The sequence below is a fragment of the Macrobrachium rosenbergii genome, chromosome 7, assembly GCF_040412425.1.
Source record: "Macrobrachium rosenbergii isolate ZJJX-2024 chromosome 7, ASM4041242v1, whole genome shotgun sequence".
Classification (NCBI taxonomy): Eukaryota; Metazoa; Arthropoda; class Malacostraca; order Decapoda; family Palaemonidae; genus Macrobrachium; species Macrobrachium rosenbergii.
In genome coordinates this window covers 36,455,043-36,470,042 of record NC_089747.1, presented here as the reverse complement: position 1 = coordinate 36,470,042, position 15,000 = coordinate 36,455,043, and the positions used below count along the sequence as shown (strand labels likewise).

General features: G+C 35.7%; 1 protein-coding gene across 3 annotated transcripts in view; it reads right to left on the bottom strand.

The window, feature by feature from the left end:
• LOC136840304 (centrosomal protein of 104 kDa) overlaps positions 1-15,000 on the bottom strand; it is a 571,779-nt gene that overhangs the window by 304,651 nt on the left and 252,128 nt on the right. For 2 of the 3 annotated variants that reach the window (XM_067107005.1, XM_067107007.1), the window contains exon 2: positions 129-195. In XM_067107005.1, coding sequence (XP_066963106.1) covers positions 129-168 — 40 coding nt within the window. In that variant the 5' untranslated portion in view covers positions 169-195. The remainder of the gene's footprint in view (positions 1-128; positions 196-15,000) is intronic. The other variant, XM_067107006.1, reaches the window with a different exon arrangement.

The window sequence follows — 15,000 nt, the reverse complement described above, 5'->3', positions numbered from 1 at the left end:
TACAAACACTTTAATCTCAATATTTCAGAGAAGGCGTATGATTTGCAGGTATAGCCCTCAATGCCACATAAAGGGCTTTTAAAAATCAAGTTAACAAAATGCAGTAGTAATGATGGTCAAGTACTCACTAGAAGCCTGGGCGACATTGAAGTCCAATTTATGAGGCATGGCTGGGTGCTACACCATTGCAGTCTTCTGGAAAGAGAAAGAAGCAAACAGATGTTTTATTCTTATTTACAAACTCCAACGAAAGCAGACAACATAGAATGTTTGGTCTCCGTTCACAGCGGGAGACTTTCAAACTTGTCACATAAACACAAGAAGTTTAGCTGGTACTACAAACGATAAAACTATGAGAGGCAATCGCCAGTTTCCAATAACTGTGACAAGCTTAGATAACAGTTGTCTTCAAAGGACCATAATCTATCGTAATCTGTGCACCTATTGGGCAATGCTAACGGAATACACCGGTCGTTAGTCTTTATACGTCTGCATGAAACTTTGCACCATCCATAATGCTATATTAATTAAAAGTAAAAAAGGAAAACAAATATTATTATAATGAATAGGTAATAGACAGATGGCACTGGAATAAAGGATGACAAAGTATTTTCTCGTGCGCGTGTATAGCACACTAAGTATGCATAGATGTACTGTGCTTATACATAAATGTATGAGGAACAGAGCTAGACAAAGAGAGCAATGCAAAATGAAAGTAACAAAGCGGCTGGTGAAAGCAGTCTTAGACAAGTAATTTTCCTTATGGGTTTCTTACACGATCAAAATTTGTTTCGCAGTTCTTAGGCTGAGCCAAAAGTTTGATAGCCTAATACTTTTTACACATTATACAAGTAAATATTTACTGACGCCAAAATATAGGGTCAAAGAAGCAGAAGCACCCGTAGAGTCATTCTACCTCGACTTGTGTAAGGTCTGTCAGCAGTGAAGGCTCTGTATATTCTCACAACCAATGTTACTTTATAATAAAACGCATTGCGTATCCATATATTTATTGCAATTATGGTGGGGGGGGGGGAGTCTACGGGCAATAAACTCTACGTATAGATTTGCCATTTCCAAGACCCCTACAGAAGAATGTAGACAGAAGGTATCTTTGCCCGAACTTAAAAACTGCGTCATGCCCCAAGGGTGGGCATTTGCCATCTCTAGCCTCATTTATATTACCGGAAATTTCATAGATAAGTGTGCACATCAAAACACCGCAAAAAGAAAGCTAAAATTGTTACAAAAATTAATCGCCAATGAAAATAAGACAGAAGATACTTATAATATCAGCAAATGACATATACCTGAAGTAGGGTGGGGTTCTATGAACAAGAATAAGGCTAAAGAGGCTGTCATTCGACGCCTCATAAGTGACTAGATAACAAAACAGTGACTAGCACTGACTGTAACACCTCTGTGACTACCAGCTTGGAACGAAAAATGATAAAATCTTGATATTTACACCACAAGTCTATCCGACGACTGACAAGTACACCAATGCATTCATGAGAGGGAGGAGCAAACACATGCAACGTGCAGCAGATGCTTCGCACCTCGTCAGTGACCTCGCCTCTGCCACGTCACTAAGTTTCAGGGCGTCTGAATTGCTTTGAAACCAATCCAGGGAGGGATGGCTCATTTTCCATTCTGCCTGTGTGAAGTCATTTTATTGAATGCGATGCAAATATCATGCATAAATTCTGGAACAAGGGAAAACAGTAATGAATACATTTAAAGCCATTGCATATTTAATAAAAACCATAGCAGGTACAATCTTCTTTATCAATAACACGAATATTCTTTTCTTTATACCATTAACTTTAATAGGACGACATAAAAAGAACAGAAAATTAACTTGATTTATCTGGATATGATGTAGTAAATTATAATGTTTAAATGTGTTTTTAGTTCAAGTATTTCTCAAAATACTCGTACTGTCAGAAATATGACCGCGCAGTCCTTTTAAAACATTGGTGCCCAACTTCGTCATCGGTTATTCAAATCTTACTTCGTGGTTTTCGACATGGTTAGATTATGGAGGCAGGAGGATGAAAAACATTATGGAGACAGGAGGATGAAACATACATACTTTCCACTCAAGCTTTGAGCTTTCTCTTACATATGATACATACTTGATAATACATACTGTACACTACATACATACATAATACGTCCGTACATACATACATACATATATATATATATATATATATATATATATATATATATATATATATATATATATATATATATATATATATATATATATATATATATATAAAATATACAGTATATATATATATATATATATATATATATATATATATATATATATATATATATATATATATATATATATATATATATAAAAATAATAAAATAAGAGAGACAGACAGACACAGAGAAAAAGCTGGCTCTATCTATCTCAGTGGCTCAAAAGTCCCTTCATATATTACAGTCTTGGCTTCCGCAGACACTCCAAACTCCCTCCCAGTCGTTTGCACACACCCTGCTATCTCCCTTGTTTCAGTTATTACATTACTCCTCCTTCTCTCATCCTACCACCTTACTGTTGCTTAATCTTAAATACTTGTACGAATCTACTGTTTACATTCTCTAACTATCCATGCATAGTAACATTCATTATGCCATCTTTCTGGTCTCCATTTACCGTCATATTTTATTCTTGCACACATATACTCCTTAACTTTCTGTTCTTGTAAACATTTTCAGACTCCTTCCTTGGCCTCCTTTTCCTTTCACTATTCCAAATCAGCATCATGTCATCTGCAAGATCATCTAATCCACACTCCATTCACGACCCATTTTCTTACCCAATAATTTCATCCATACGTCTACCCACTTTCCTATGACTCATCGCGCTAGACATCAACTTTTACCTCTATTTATGGCCCAGGAGATCAATCATTGTCATCTTAGATCCGACCACTTGGGTGTAAACTATTCGGAAAGTAAGATGAATTCGGTATTGATGAGTTGTTTTTGGCTTTATATTTGAAAAAAAGAGGAAATTTCTTGAGTTTTTATTCAGTAACAAACTAATATATATATATATATATATATATATATATATATATATATATATATATATATATATATATATATATATATATATATATATATATTATATATATATATATATATATATATATATATATATATATATATATATATATATATATATATATATATATATATATATATATATATATATATATATATACATATATATATATGATAGATAGATAGATAGACAGATAGATATAGATATAGATATAGATATAGATATATATGTATATGTATATTTGTATGTTTATATAATATATACATGTGTGTATAAGTATGTGCGTGCGAGTGAGTTTAGCTATGGCCAAAAGACATAGAAAACGTACATTCATCACAGTATACATGCGTGTTAGAGTGTAAACGCATTTCTGAAAGTACACTGAATGAGAGAGAGAGAGAGAGAGAGAGAGAGAGAGAGAGAGAGAGAGAGAGATTACAAGACTTTCATATAACAAAAGTTTCCATCCAGGATGGAATACTTCATGAGAAGTGATAACTCCAAATGCCCTTTTTTTTTTCTTAAGTTGGCAGGACATCACCCAAAAAGGAATCATACTTTGAAAATTTTTGAGAGGGGTGTAATATTTAATAATAAATATAATTTAATATCTTCACGATAGGTCAGGCATATACAATGAAAGTATAAAAAAAAACTTGTTTTTTTATTTTTTTAAGGGATGTAGCCGTGAGGATAAAGTGGTGAGGGGAAACAATGAGTTGACACCAAGTAAACTCTTCAAGACAGAAATACGTGTATACTTTTTCACATTTATAACACAAGAGGTGACGTAAGTATAAAACTTAAATATCTTTGTATAGGGGAAATTGGAATATCTTTCTGATGGTGTGTTACCTATGATTTAAAAGTCTTAATTTCCTGTTTTCCAGAGGGTTTACAACTAACTCGGCCACTTTATTGTAAATATTTCAATCAGTCTTCTTCAAAAGTTTAGTGAGATGAATCATTTAGGTAAAAGAGATAAAACTCAATTATTTCTCATTCAGCAACTCTTTTACAATGGTACTAATAGATAAAACTAGTAATTTGAGACTCATGGCTCCATGACTGCTAACTGATAGCATCTGTGATCAGTTCATCTGAATCAGCTCAGCTACTTCTGTTGGGGAAAATGTTCAGTCATATTTATTAATATGTTGGAAAAATTACCTACGCTAAGAAGGCCAGTTTTTGCCTTGCTTATCTGTTACTTATACCGAACACTCAAAACGCAATTAGTGGAATTTTACAAAGAGGTTACCAAAAGTGGACCTCCTGACTAACAAATTGCTTTCTGATTTTGGGAGAGGTAGAAAAGTAACTTTTGAGGAGGAATGAAATTTTTTGTGATGGGGGAGACGTGGGATATATTAACCATGGCGGAGATTTACGGTATCCTTCTGTTTTGGGTTAGCTGTCCATTCCATGTACATTGACGCAGTTAAAAATCATCTGGACAAAATAAATAAATAAACACATAATTAACAATTTAAAATTGCATTTGTAATATGAAACAAAATATGTTTGCACGTTTAAAGTCGACTAAATAGCGGCAGTAATCTCTCATAAGGCTTAAATCAACAGTTGATATAGTAGAATAATCGCCTACAACGAAAGGAAAAAGATAATTACAAATAATTTACCATAATTATAAATAAAAGCCAAATAAAAGACAACAATACTGTAAGTTTCCAAGTAACACTTAATTCCAAAACCGTCAGGTCACTGAAACAAGCAACAAAAGAAAATAAATAAAAAAAATATATCTGAAACAAAAGTGCCGTGATAAAACCTGGAGAGAATGAACAATAAAAATGACCATAAAAACAAAAATAACAATATCCGAGAGCCTTTCTAAAGCTAAATACAACATATAAGACCAAGCTCTAAAAAGCAATAAGCAGTAAGCTGCAGCAAAAGTCTCCTCAAGACGGCATCATCACACAAGTCTTCTTTGGCATCGTCTCAGACCAAACCTTTCCACTAACTTCCGGTTGTCCGGGGGAAAGGTCAGCGTCGCCGGGCTTAAGTTCGTGGGTAACGTCGCCTCCGGAACATACGTCAGTCCTGAGCTAGTACAAAGAAGATCATCATGAAAGTAGAAATTTGGGAGCAAAATGTTATGCGGTCTGTCTTCGTCGACGCCTCTTTTAGCAGCTCGTATTATTATGATTGTTGTTGTTATTATTGTTATTGGGAGGAGTAGTAGCAGCCAAAAAAGTAAGTCATAACAACACCCAGCTCCATCAAGAGAAATGGTCTCCTAAAATAGAGACCGGAATGTAGACTGCTGAATCAAGAGAAAATCATTAAACAATTTCTTTTTTTTAAATTATTCTCTCATTATTCAAAAGCCTATATTCCTATACCTTTTGAAATATATGTATATATATATATATATATATATATATATATATATATATATATATATATACATATATATATATATATATATATATATATATATATATATTTTTTTTTTTTTTTTTAAATATCAATTGATGTGATATCTTTTTGCTCATCATACAGTTAGCAATATCATCTTCACCTGTCTTTTTATTAATTATATATATATATATATATATATATATATATATATATATATATATATATATATATATATATATATATATAATATGTGTGTGTGTGTGAGTTTATCCTTTGCAACTGATTAAAAAATATTTAAAACAAAGAAGTAGATTCTCAATTAATTCTGTAAGGAACGGTAAAAACGGCAAATGGAAAAATGATTTACATGATGACCCCATGCGTTAGATATAAAGAACGTACAACGTAATTATGTCAGAGCCTAAAGGCCGCAAAACAATATAATCCACAAGTAGCAGCCACTTGTGGGTTATTAACTTTTCAGAGGAATAAGAACATATGCTGGCATAAGATCAGCCTATTCCAACGGCAATTAACAAGTTTGTAGAATAATTTAGTTAGCTCACACCCTTGAAATTCAATTGCATTTAAAAAATCGAAAGCAATTTCAATTAGAGACTGCAAACCTTCGCCACTGTAATTAGTATAATTATCCAGATATTCAGCTCCATCAAATATTTTCCATCATGTATCACAAGTGTGTTTTCTCTCTTGAATACTTTAACGTGGTTATCCCAGTTACTTATATTCACACTACAGTATGTATGCTGTCTTTCGTATAAGCAAGGTCGCACAGATACCCCAGTACCCTACGCCGTTGGATTTTCTTTTACACACAGCGCAAATCTCTCATTTTCATGTGCATTTCATAACCATAATAGCATACAAACCCATCAAAACAGTTTGAATTCAAATGAATCAAATGAATTAGTTACCTCAAATCTGAGAAAAAGAATCGTAAACATTTGTTCACCAGTGCTAGTGTAATCTTAATAAACACACAAATAGACCACAACCAAAGATAAACCAGGCAAAGTTAATAACAACAGTTACTACATCACTTGCAACGGTATACCACGAAAACTCCAGAATAATACAAAGTCATAGAGAATGTGTCATCATCACCAAAACATCTCAAGACCGCCAACGGTTGACAAGTCAGAAAGAGTGGTTCGCATAACAGCATCTTTGTCAATACTACTGCCGTGACTCGAAATCAGCAATCGAAATAACCAGTAAGTCACAGAAAATGTGTTCACTGATCACAATATTCCTTTGTATAAAAAAATGTGAGTAAAAAATGAAATCACTGCAATGCAATTCAACATGTCAATCTCTCAAAATTCTCAGAAAATAATTTGTGTAGGCTTGGAACAGTAGGTAAAGAATGATGGCATTAGATTTCGATGAAATTATCATAATTCAATTTTGGCGCAATCGTGTTTTCTGTGCAGCATATAATGCTGTATGAAACTCTCAGCCACGGCCCAAGAAAATATTCGCCGCGGCCCATGAAACTTTCAGCCGCGGCTCGCTGGTGGCCTGTGTTGTTGGCACCTATAGCGGTGCCACAAGCACGATCATGGCTAACTTTAACTTTAAATAAAATAAAAACTACTAAGGCCAGAGGGCTACAATTTGGATGTTTGATGATTGGAGGGTGGATGAACTACATACCAATTTGCAGCCCTCTAGCCTCAGCAGCTTTTAAGATCAGAGGGTGGACAGGAAAAGTACGGACGGACAGACATAGCCATCTCAATAGTTTTCTATTACAGAAAACTAAAATCTAAACAAGTTTTTGTAAAAGTCCTCAAAGAAACAAAAAGTACGCAAACAAGAAGAAGAAGAAGAAGAAGAAGAAGAAGAAGAAGAAGAAGAAGAAGAAGAAGAGGAGGAGGAGGAGGAGGAGGAGGAGGAGGAGGAGACTGAACGAGTGTTAAACCTAATCTAAAACAACTCGTTTCTCTAATGAAGAATAATCATTGGCTAATGACAAGAAGGGAACGCCAGGCAGGTATTGATCTGGAGGGGTTTCTGGCCAACATCAGAGGAAAAGCCCCTTTATGCATATGACGATACAGCTTTTGTTTGATGTTTATACGCCTGGCCGTGATGTGTGCTTTGATTATCTCACCCTGGAATATTTATGACCTCGTTTTCATTTCGCCTTTTGCATTCGATCTACATGGAGATGCACCACGACAAGATAGAAGCGTAGCTTATTCATACTTGGTCAGCATCCTGTGGGAGTCTATCGGCCATGGCGCTTGTCACTTTTATAATTACTTTTAATACTTTTTATTTTGCGTTTTTTCTTCATTTTGAATTAATTCGGCTTCCTTTGTTATTATATTGTCAACAGATTTCTCTTGGACCAAATTCAGACGTCTTCATCCTGCCTTTGCTTTTGTCTCTCAAGGCATTTTATTCATTCTTGTGGAATTTGATCTCACTCATTTAATGCACAGTATGTTCCTCTGGATTTACCAAGTAAATCCCCTTTAAAGACTAATATCTTTTAAATATAAATATCATAAATTTCAGCACAAAAATGATATGCAATTGATCCATTTTTAAAATGTTCTTGTTTAAAAGTGAGACTGTACTTAAAAAACGAGGCAGTGACTTCTCTCCCATTATCAAGACGATGAAATAAATCTAGGGTAATGGAACGGACAAATGGTGGATTGTAACTATGAGTCTCAGAGGAAAAAGGAAACCTCCACGCATCACGAAAGACGAGGACAATTTTATCCTGTTTTCACAGAGGAGCTTCTTCTCCTTCTATACAGATTCCTTCCTCGTTTATTTTTTCCCTCACAGCCAATTCTTATTAATATCTTTTTTTCTTCTCTGTGTTCTTGGAGGACGAGTCTTCATCTTTTGCACTTTTACTCTTTTCGTCTCCTTACTTGTAAGGTTTCTCAGCCTTCTCTTTCTTCATCTCTTCTTCCTCTTCTCAGAGGCCTCTTATTTTTAACCTACTTCAACTGATTCTTCTTCTTTTTTTTGACCAGATTGTATCCAAATTCTCAAGACTCTTGGGAGATGCAGCAGGCTCTTCCGCACGAACAAATTGGAGCCTATGCAACGGCTATCCCGTGGGGTTAACGTGCATGACTGAATTACTCTATTTTTAACTTTGGAAAAGGTCACAGCTGCAATTGATGTCCCCTCTCCTTCTTATTCATTTCATGTCTTCCCTTCCCTTTCGCGATGAGAGAGAGATACATGCAGCGTATACATATACTTTAAAAATGATAGAAATCAATAATTGCGAATTATATTTAAACAAGGTAAGTTAAATTTAACTTTGTTTTAACTAACTTAATTAATATCAGTGAATCCTAGTACTTCTGACCACCCTGAAAAATATATTGCAAAATACTTTGCAAATATAATTGTTTATCTTCTAAATTAACCAAAAAAAATTTAATTTTGTTAAATTTCAAGTTTATTTTCAAAGATTTTCTCTATAATGAAACTTAGAGTATTTTTTCAGCACCTTTGAAATAACAGTCTGTTCCAATTTTGTTTCTTTGTTACTATCTTTTTTAATTAGAATGAAATGAATGTGTCTTTTGCAATTCATACTGGTGTCAATACGACATGGGATTATTTAATTTGATCTCAAAATCGATAAACTGATTATTGCCAAATAAACAGGATGTATGTTACAGCACGTTGTACTGATGCTAAGATCATCCAGTCATCCTGCTGTGACGGACTTGTGCGCATCAGGACAAGCGCTGGCAGCTGCTGTGACTAGGCCTGAGATGAAGCATCAACAAGAATAATACGCTATTTTGGATTTATTTTCTTTAACATTTCATCGTACTGCTGCTTCGAAACAGAAATTAGCAAATGTTACGGTGTCTGAAATAATTTTGTACACCGTACAAGCAAGAAAGCATTAAAACAAACTAGGCTTCGGGTTCTAAGCTATTTTGATGGTTAGTGGACTAAACACTATAAAATAAATACTTTTTATGTAATTACTACTGTGTACATGATTCTAATTTTATACACATTTTTATAAACCAGTTGGATGTTACTGAGCACCACGTGATAATTCGCTACTTGAATAGTCTCCTGATAGCATCTTGCGGCGCTTTAAAACAAAGAAAATTTTCATCTCCTTTACTTCAATACCTAAGGCTACTTAAATATTCAGTTAGCTAATAAATTTCTTCTGGACAAATTTGTTACGCTATTGTAAAATATAAACTAAAAATAAATATTCTTGTGAAGTCCGCAGTTCAAGAGTGGATAATATACAGTACAGTGGTAGATTTCTCAATCCTTACAGAAGACTTGATAAAATCTACGGATATGTCATGCCGCATTTAAGTACCTAGCGGAACGGCTACCTCACCTGACGAATTAAGATCAACAAAAAGACAAGCAAATAAGCAACGAAGTACTGATGGAGAGAAAAAGACATCAGGGTCACCGATATGGGCCAGAGATACAGGGCGGTAACCCCCCGCCATGCATTCTACCGTGAGCTCGACGAAAGCCTGACCCTCTTTGAAATTCCATCATTCGACACAAGGGAATTCGGTACTCACAGCACCCGTGTTGGATTCTTCCATCATCATATCGAGATTCTCCGTCCTTCACCAGAGAACATATACAAAAATGCCGACCCTACAGAAGCACACACCTAGAAAACGCGCTGAGAAGCAGTCCACAATACAATGTCAATGACCAAAGAAACGTCATCCAGAAATGGTCTGAGAGGACATACTAATCAATACTTGTGAGTAGATGGGAGATGTGTTATGGTATAGCACCTCTAGATAATTTGACACAAAGTGGCAACTTCCAACCAATGCAAACCGATTTAGACGTAGTCCCTCTAGACTCTTAGTGCCTCTACTGACCTAAATCATAAATTAAGTACCTGGTAATTGGTCGACAGTGGTAAATCGCAGTCAGTGTGGAGTATAGCATACGGCTTACTGAGAAGCGATTAAGTAACCCCTCCTGGATATATATCTTTCATAAAATTGAGAAAAGGCGTCCTTATTTATTATGATATGCAAAATATGCTTACATTTATATAAGGAGACGGCGATAACATTACAAAATATTCATACGATAGAAATATCGAGAATGGTGAGTGCCAAAAAAAAAAGATGACGCTCCTGCAAGAATAATGCATATTTGGACCTCTTGCCTTGAGTGAGAAGAGATGGGGTTAATGATTTATGAAATCAGGTAATTTTCTATTGTTCCTTAGACCTTCTTGGGTTCCGAGCCCAAACTTGAAAACAGATTTCCTCTCTTACAAGATCTTTTGGATATCGTATGATGGATACACCCCGCTGGAGTGAGGTTACCGTGCAAGAACATCCGGTGTTCGATTATGAGATTTCTTCTCACTCCCTAACCAAGCTGAGAGAGAGAGAGAGAGAGAGAGAGAGAGAGAGAGAGAGAGAGAGAGAGAGAGAGAGAGAGAGAGAGAGAGAGACTTCTCACACACATCTCACGTCCGGTTGCATGCTACGGTAGGCGAGGCCATCCATAATGCAAAAGGTTTCCATTTATAAAAGAGATCATCGAGACCATCACTCAGTTTGAGAAGGTTCGAGACGGCCGTCCGAGTGCTGAACATGTTCCGAAAACTGGAGGGCAAGGGGAAAGAAGACAAAAGTCTTCTAACTCTATTTTCCGTCTCTTTTTCTTCATTTTAACACGTCTTCATATTTCTTTATTTTTTTATCCATCTTTTCAAGATGCTGCTTTTCTTCGTTTCCCTTCAGGAACAATTGTTTTTTTTATCCTCTACGATATCCCCTTTCTTTTTTATCTTAATTCTAAAGGACTTCTATTTCTTTTTTTAGTATTTCTTATATTCCTCATCTTGTTCCTTTGCATTACAATTTTCATACATCTTATCCATGTCTTCATTCATCTTTTGCATATAATTCATTGTATTCCTTGTTTTACTTTCTACATTGTCTTTGTATCGAGAATCTACTACAGTATATTTTAGTCCTTTCATGACTCTTTGATTTTTATTTTATTTTTTCACCGGTTTCATGGGTCATAAATATCTTATGCATTGTCTTCTTCACAGTTTCCTTCATTCCGTCTTCCAAGTCACTCTCGCCCTTCCTTACCTTATTTGCCTAATCTCAGGATCATCAACCTGCGCTCCTTTTTCTTCTCTCCGACTTCATTTTCAAAAGCAATCGAGCAAATCTGAAAAGTAAAAGTTGGGAAAATTGAATGCCTGGAATCGACGAAGGCGTCCACGGGGAAAAAAGGACACTTTTTCCATGGCCAGTTCTTGCCGCCTGAATCCATAACACACAAACGCAGTCACATAATTGGCCGAAAGTTTCTCTTAAACCTCCTTTGCTGAATGACGATGAAGAGACAACTAAATTTACGTGCAAAGCAGATCTCGTCAATGCTTAACTTCTGTTGCTGAAGAGCGTGATCCGAATAGCAGTTATATGCCCACACACACAAACACACACACACAGAATAATCTCGAATAACTGAACTGTGTCCCTAAGAGACAGTTATTACCCTGAATAATGAAAATCTTAATGTATCGGGAACACACACAGAGAGAGAGAGAGAGAGAGAGAGAGAGAGAGAGAGAGAGAGAGAGAGAGAGAGAGAGAGAGAGAAGCGTAATTGGAAACTTCAACGTAAGGGAAATCGATGTAACGTTGAAATTGATATCATGCTTATAATTAATGGGAGCAAAATCGTCTTTAGCCCGCAGGATTGAGAGCTGATCCGACCCTGATTGCTTAGTCCGCTTCGCTTTCTGTCGCTTTAATAAACCAATACACGAAATAAATTCATATTATTTGGAGTCAAAAAGAATTTGTAATTTACATATAATACTGTCCATTGCATTTGCATTTAATAGTAATTAAGCTGTTAATTATACGTTGAAATTAGCCTACGAATTAACTACGCTAAGGAATGCATATAAATACTTATCAATGCGTTTTTTCTTTTCAGTTATAACTTATCAATAGCTCAGTTATATCGTTAATATCATCGGTGTTTATCAGTGCAATAGTATTTAACACATGTAAATACATACATCTGCTCATACATGAAAAATGATTAAGTTCCAGTTTTTATCAGTCACTTTTATTCTAGATACACGATACAAATGCATACTAAGGAGAAATAATGCAAGCCTGGTTCACTCCTAATACATTTGAAATGTACATGGAAAAACCGAAGTACAGAAGCCAGTTTTTCACAAATAATGCTGCGATAGATGATTTGTACATCCCTGATTTCCCGCTACTTAAGGCTTCGGCTTAATGTGAAAGCCTCCAATATATTAGTTACAGTTCTTATGAAGAATGCTTTAGCTCCACACTAGAATCACCCCCATTAACAGTACGGACGGAAGCTAGTTGAATTTATTTTGTGCATGAAATTAGTAGCTACTGCGCCCGGAAAACTCCTTGAAATACCACGATGCGAAAGAAAATCTGGAAGTAGATTCCTTTACCGATACTCCTTAGGCTGTGGAATAGTTGGAGCTATCTGGAGGTACGACAAATGAGGTTGAACCCGATTCTGCCTTAGGAGGCTGTGAACGATTCAGCTGACTTCTTAATATTTTAAATGGTCTGAAAAGTGTCATTTTAACTCAAGTTCATAAATGCAATGTAATTTTGCTCTCCCTTTGTCTTAAAGTTTCAATCTCTCCTCTCTCTCTCTCTCTCTCTCTCTCTCTCTCTCTCTCTCTCTCTCTCTCTCTCTCTCAAGGTCTAAACGTTTTCCTCATTTCTTCACCGTCGAGCCTCAATCTCCAGATTAAATTTTATTCTGTAAGCACACACTTGTGAGTTAACATATAAACTTTAACGAATCATTAACTAAGTACAAAAATGGCAACTTAAGCCAAAGCATGTGCCTATCCATAAACAAAAAAAAAACCCGGAGTTACACTGTCTCTCTCAAACTCTGAAGCAAAAAATGGTGATATTTCCGAGCAAGCTTCGTCTGCCTCTTCGGGTGTGCCTCACTGCACTTCACCCCAGCTGGAGAACTGCCGGTTTCAGGTTTCTGAAATTGTCTCATTTTGTTTTCCTTTTCATTTGCTTTTTATTCTTTTTGCTGCTCATGAAAGAGAATAGCCCATAACAACACAGCATCCTGTTTCGGAAAAATGGAATTTACATACGAAATTGCATCTGGCGTAAATTATAATGCTTTGAATAAAATTTAAACAGGATACTGAAGGAAGTTTCAGTATTTCAGCCTTTTAAATTTTAGTTCGGGGAGAAAATATTTATATTTCATTATAACCGTTACGTGCAGATCATGACTTAAGCGTCCATGATAAATTTTTGGTGCCTTTGGAAAACAGATCTACAATAACAAAACAGAGCAATTACTAGTCGTTATTGTGCGCAGAATTATCTACAATTAGCGATAAAATTGTATAAGGTGTTTATTCACTTGAACGAAAAAGGCAAAGAAATCCCTTAAATGGTATACACACAATTAAGCATATTAACATAAAGCTATTTCCTCTGTGCCTTTTAGCTGAAAAGAACTGAATATAAGGAGAGAAATACACGTAAAATTTTCTCCATTTCGTCGAAAACAAGGCGTAATGATTTTCACGGATGAGCAAACACGTCTTAAAAAAGAACTGCATCGGCAAGGAAGAGCCAAAACAAAAGGCAGACGACAACAAAAGAAGCAAACTTATGACGCGAGCGAATTGACCATGAGCATGAAACGAGGTGCTGGAGACAGTTGTCCCGCCAGTGAATGATGCGCTTGAGGAACTTCGCTGGCTTCGTAGATGTTCGCGTCAACAAGGTCCCAAGTTCGTCGAGACTCCGATAATGTTTATATAAAAGGCACAAACAGGCACGTCAAGCTGAATGCCTTTTTTTTTTAGCAGGCTATCGTTTTGCCTAAAGCCCCCAAAGGTCCCTTTTCCATATTTTTCCCACAGCTGGCATATAGGGCCTCTCGACACATCTTTTTTTCCGGCCAAGGATTTTGGAATAAGGTTATGTTCTCGACAGTTTTAGTCTATTTACTTATCTAATTTTCGATTATGTTTGGTGCATGGCTAGTCCATGAACCAATAAATAGTTAGTACTTACTCTGACCAGCAAAATCCGATAACTACCTCCACGAACAATGTACGATTTTCTAAACCAGAAAGACGTCATTGAAGATGTCACTTTATTTTCCTACCTTCTGCACGCTCTAGGAGTACATAAACATGCACATGAAAGTGTAAAATTTTGTAATCCATTCTTCTCGAAGTAAAGAGGTAAGAAGAAATTATGATGCATGATAGTTGTCGCTATTAGCGAGAAAAACATCTCTTGCTATGGGACAGGAGGGAGATCTACAAGACCATAACTATGGTTTAACATACACATTTATAACTTACGAACATAGGCTAAAGGGGAAGTTTTATTAGGGGCTCAACTGCGGTTCAGAAGGTGAATGCGGCAATGACTGTTGTATTGCTTTCCTCTGTAGCTACCCACTGTTTG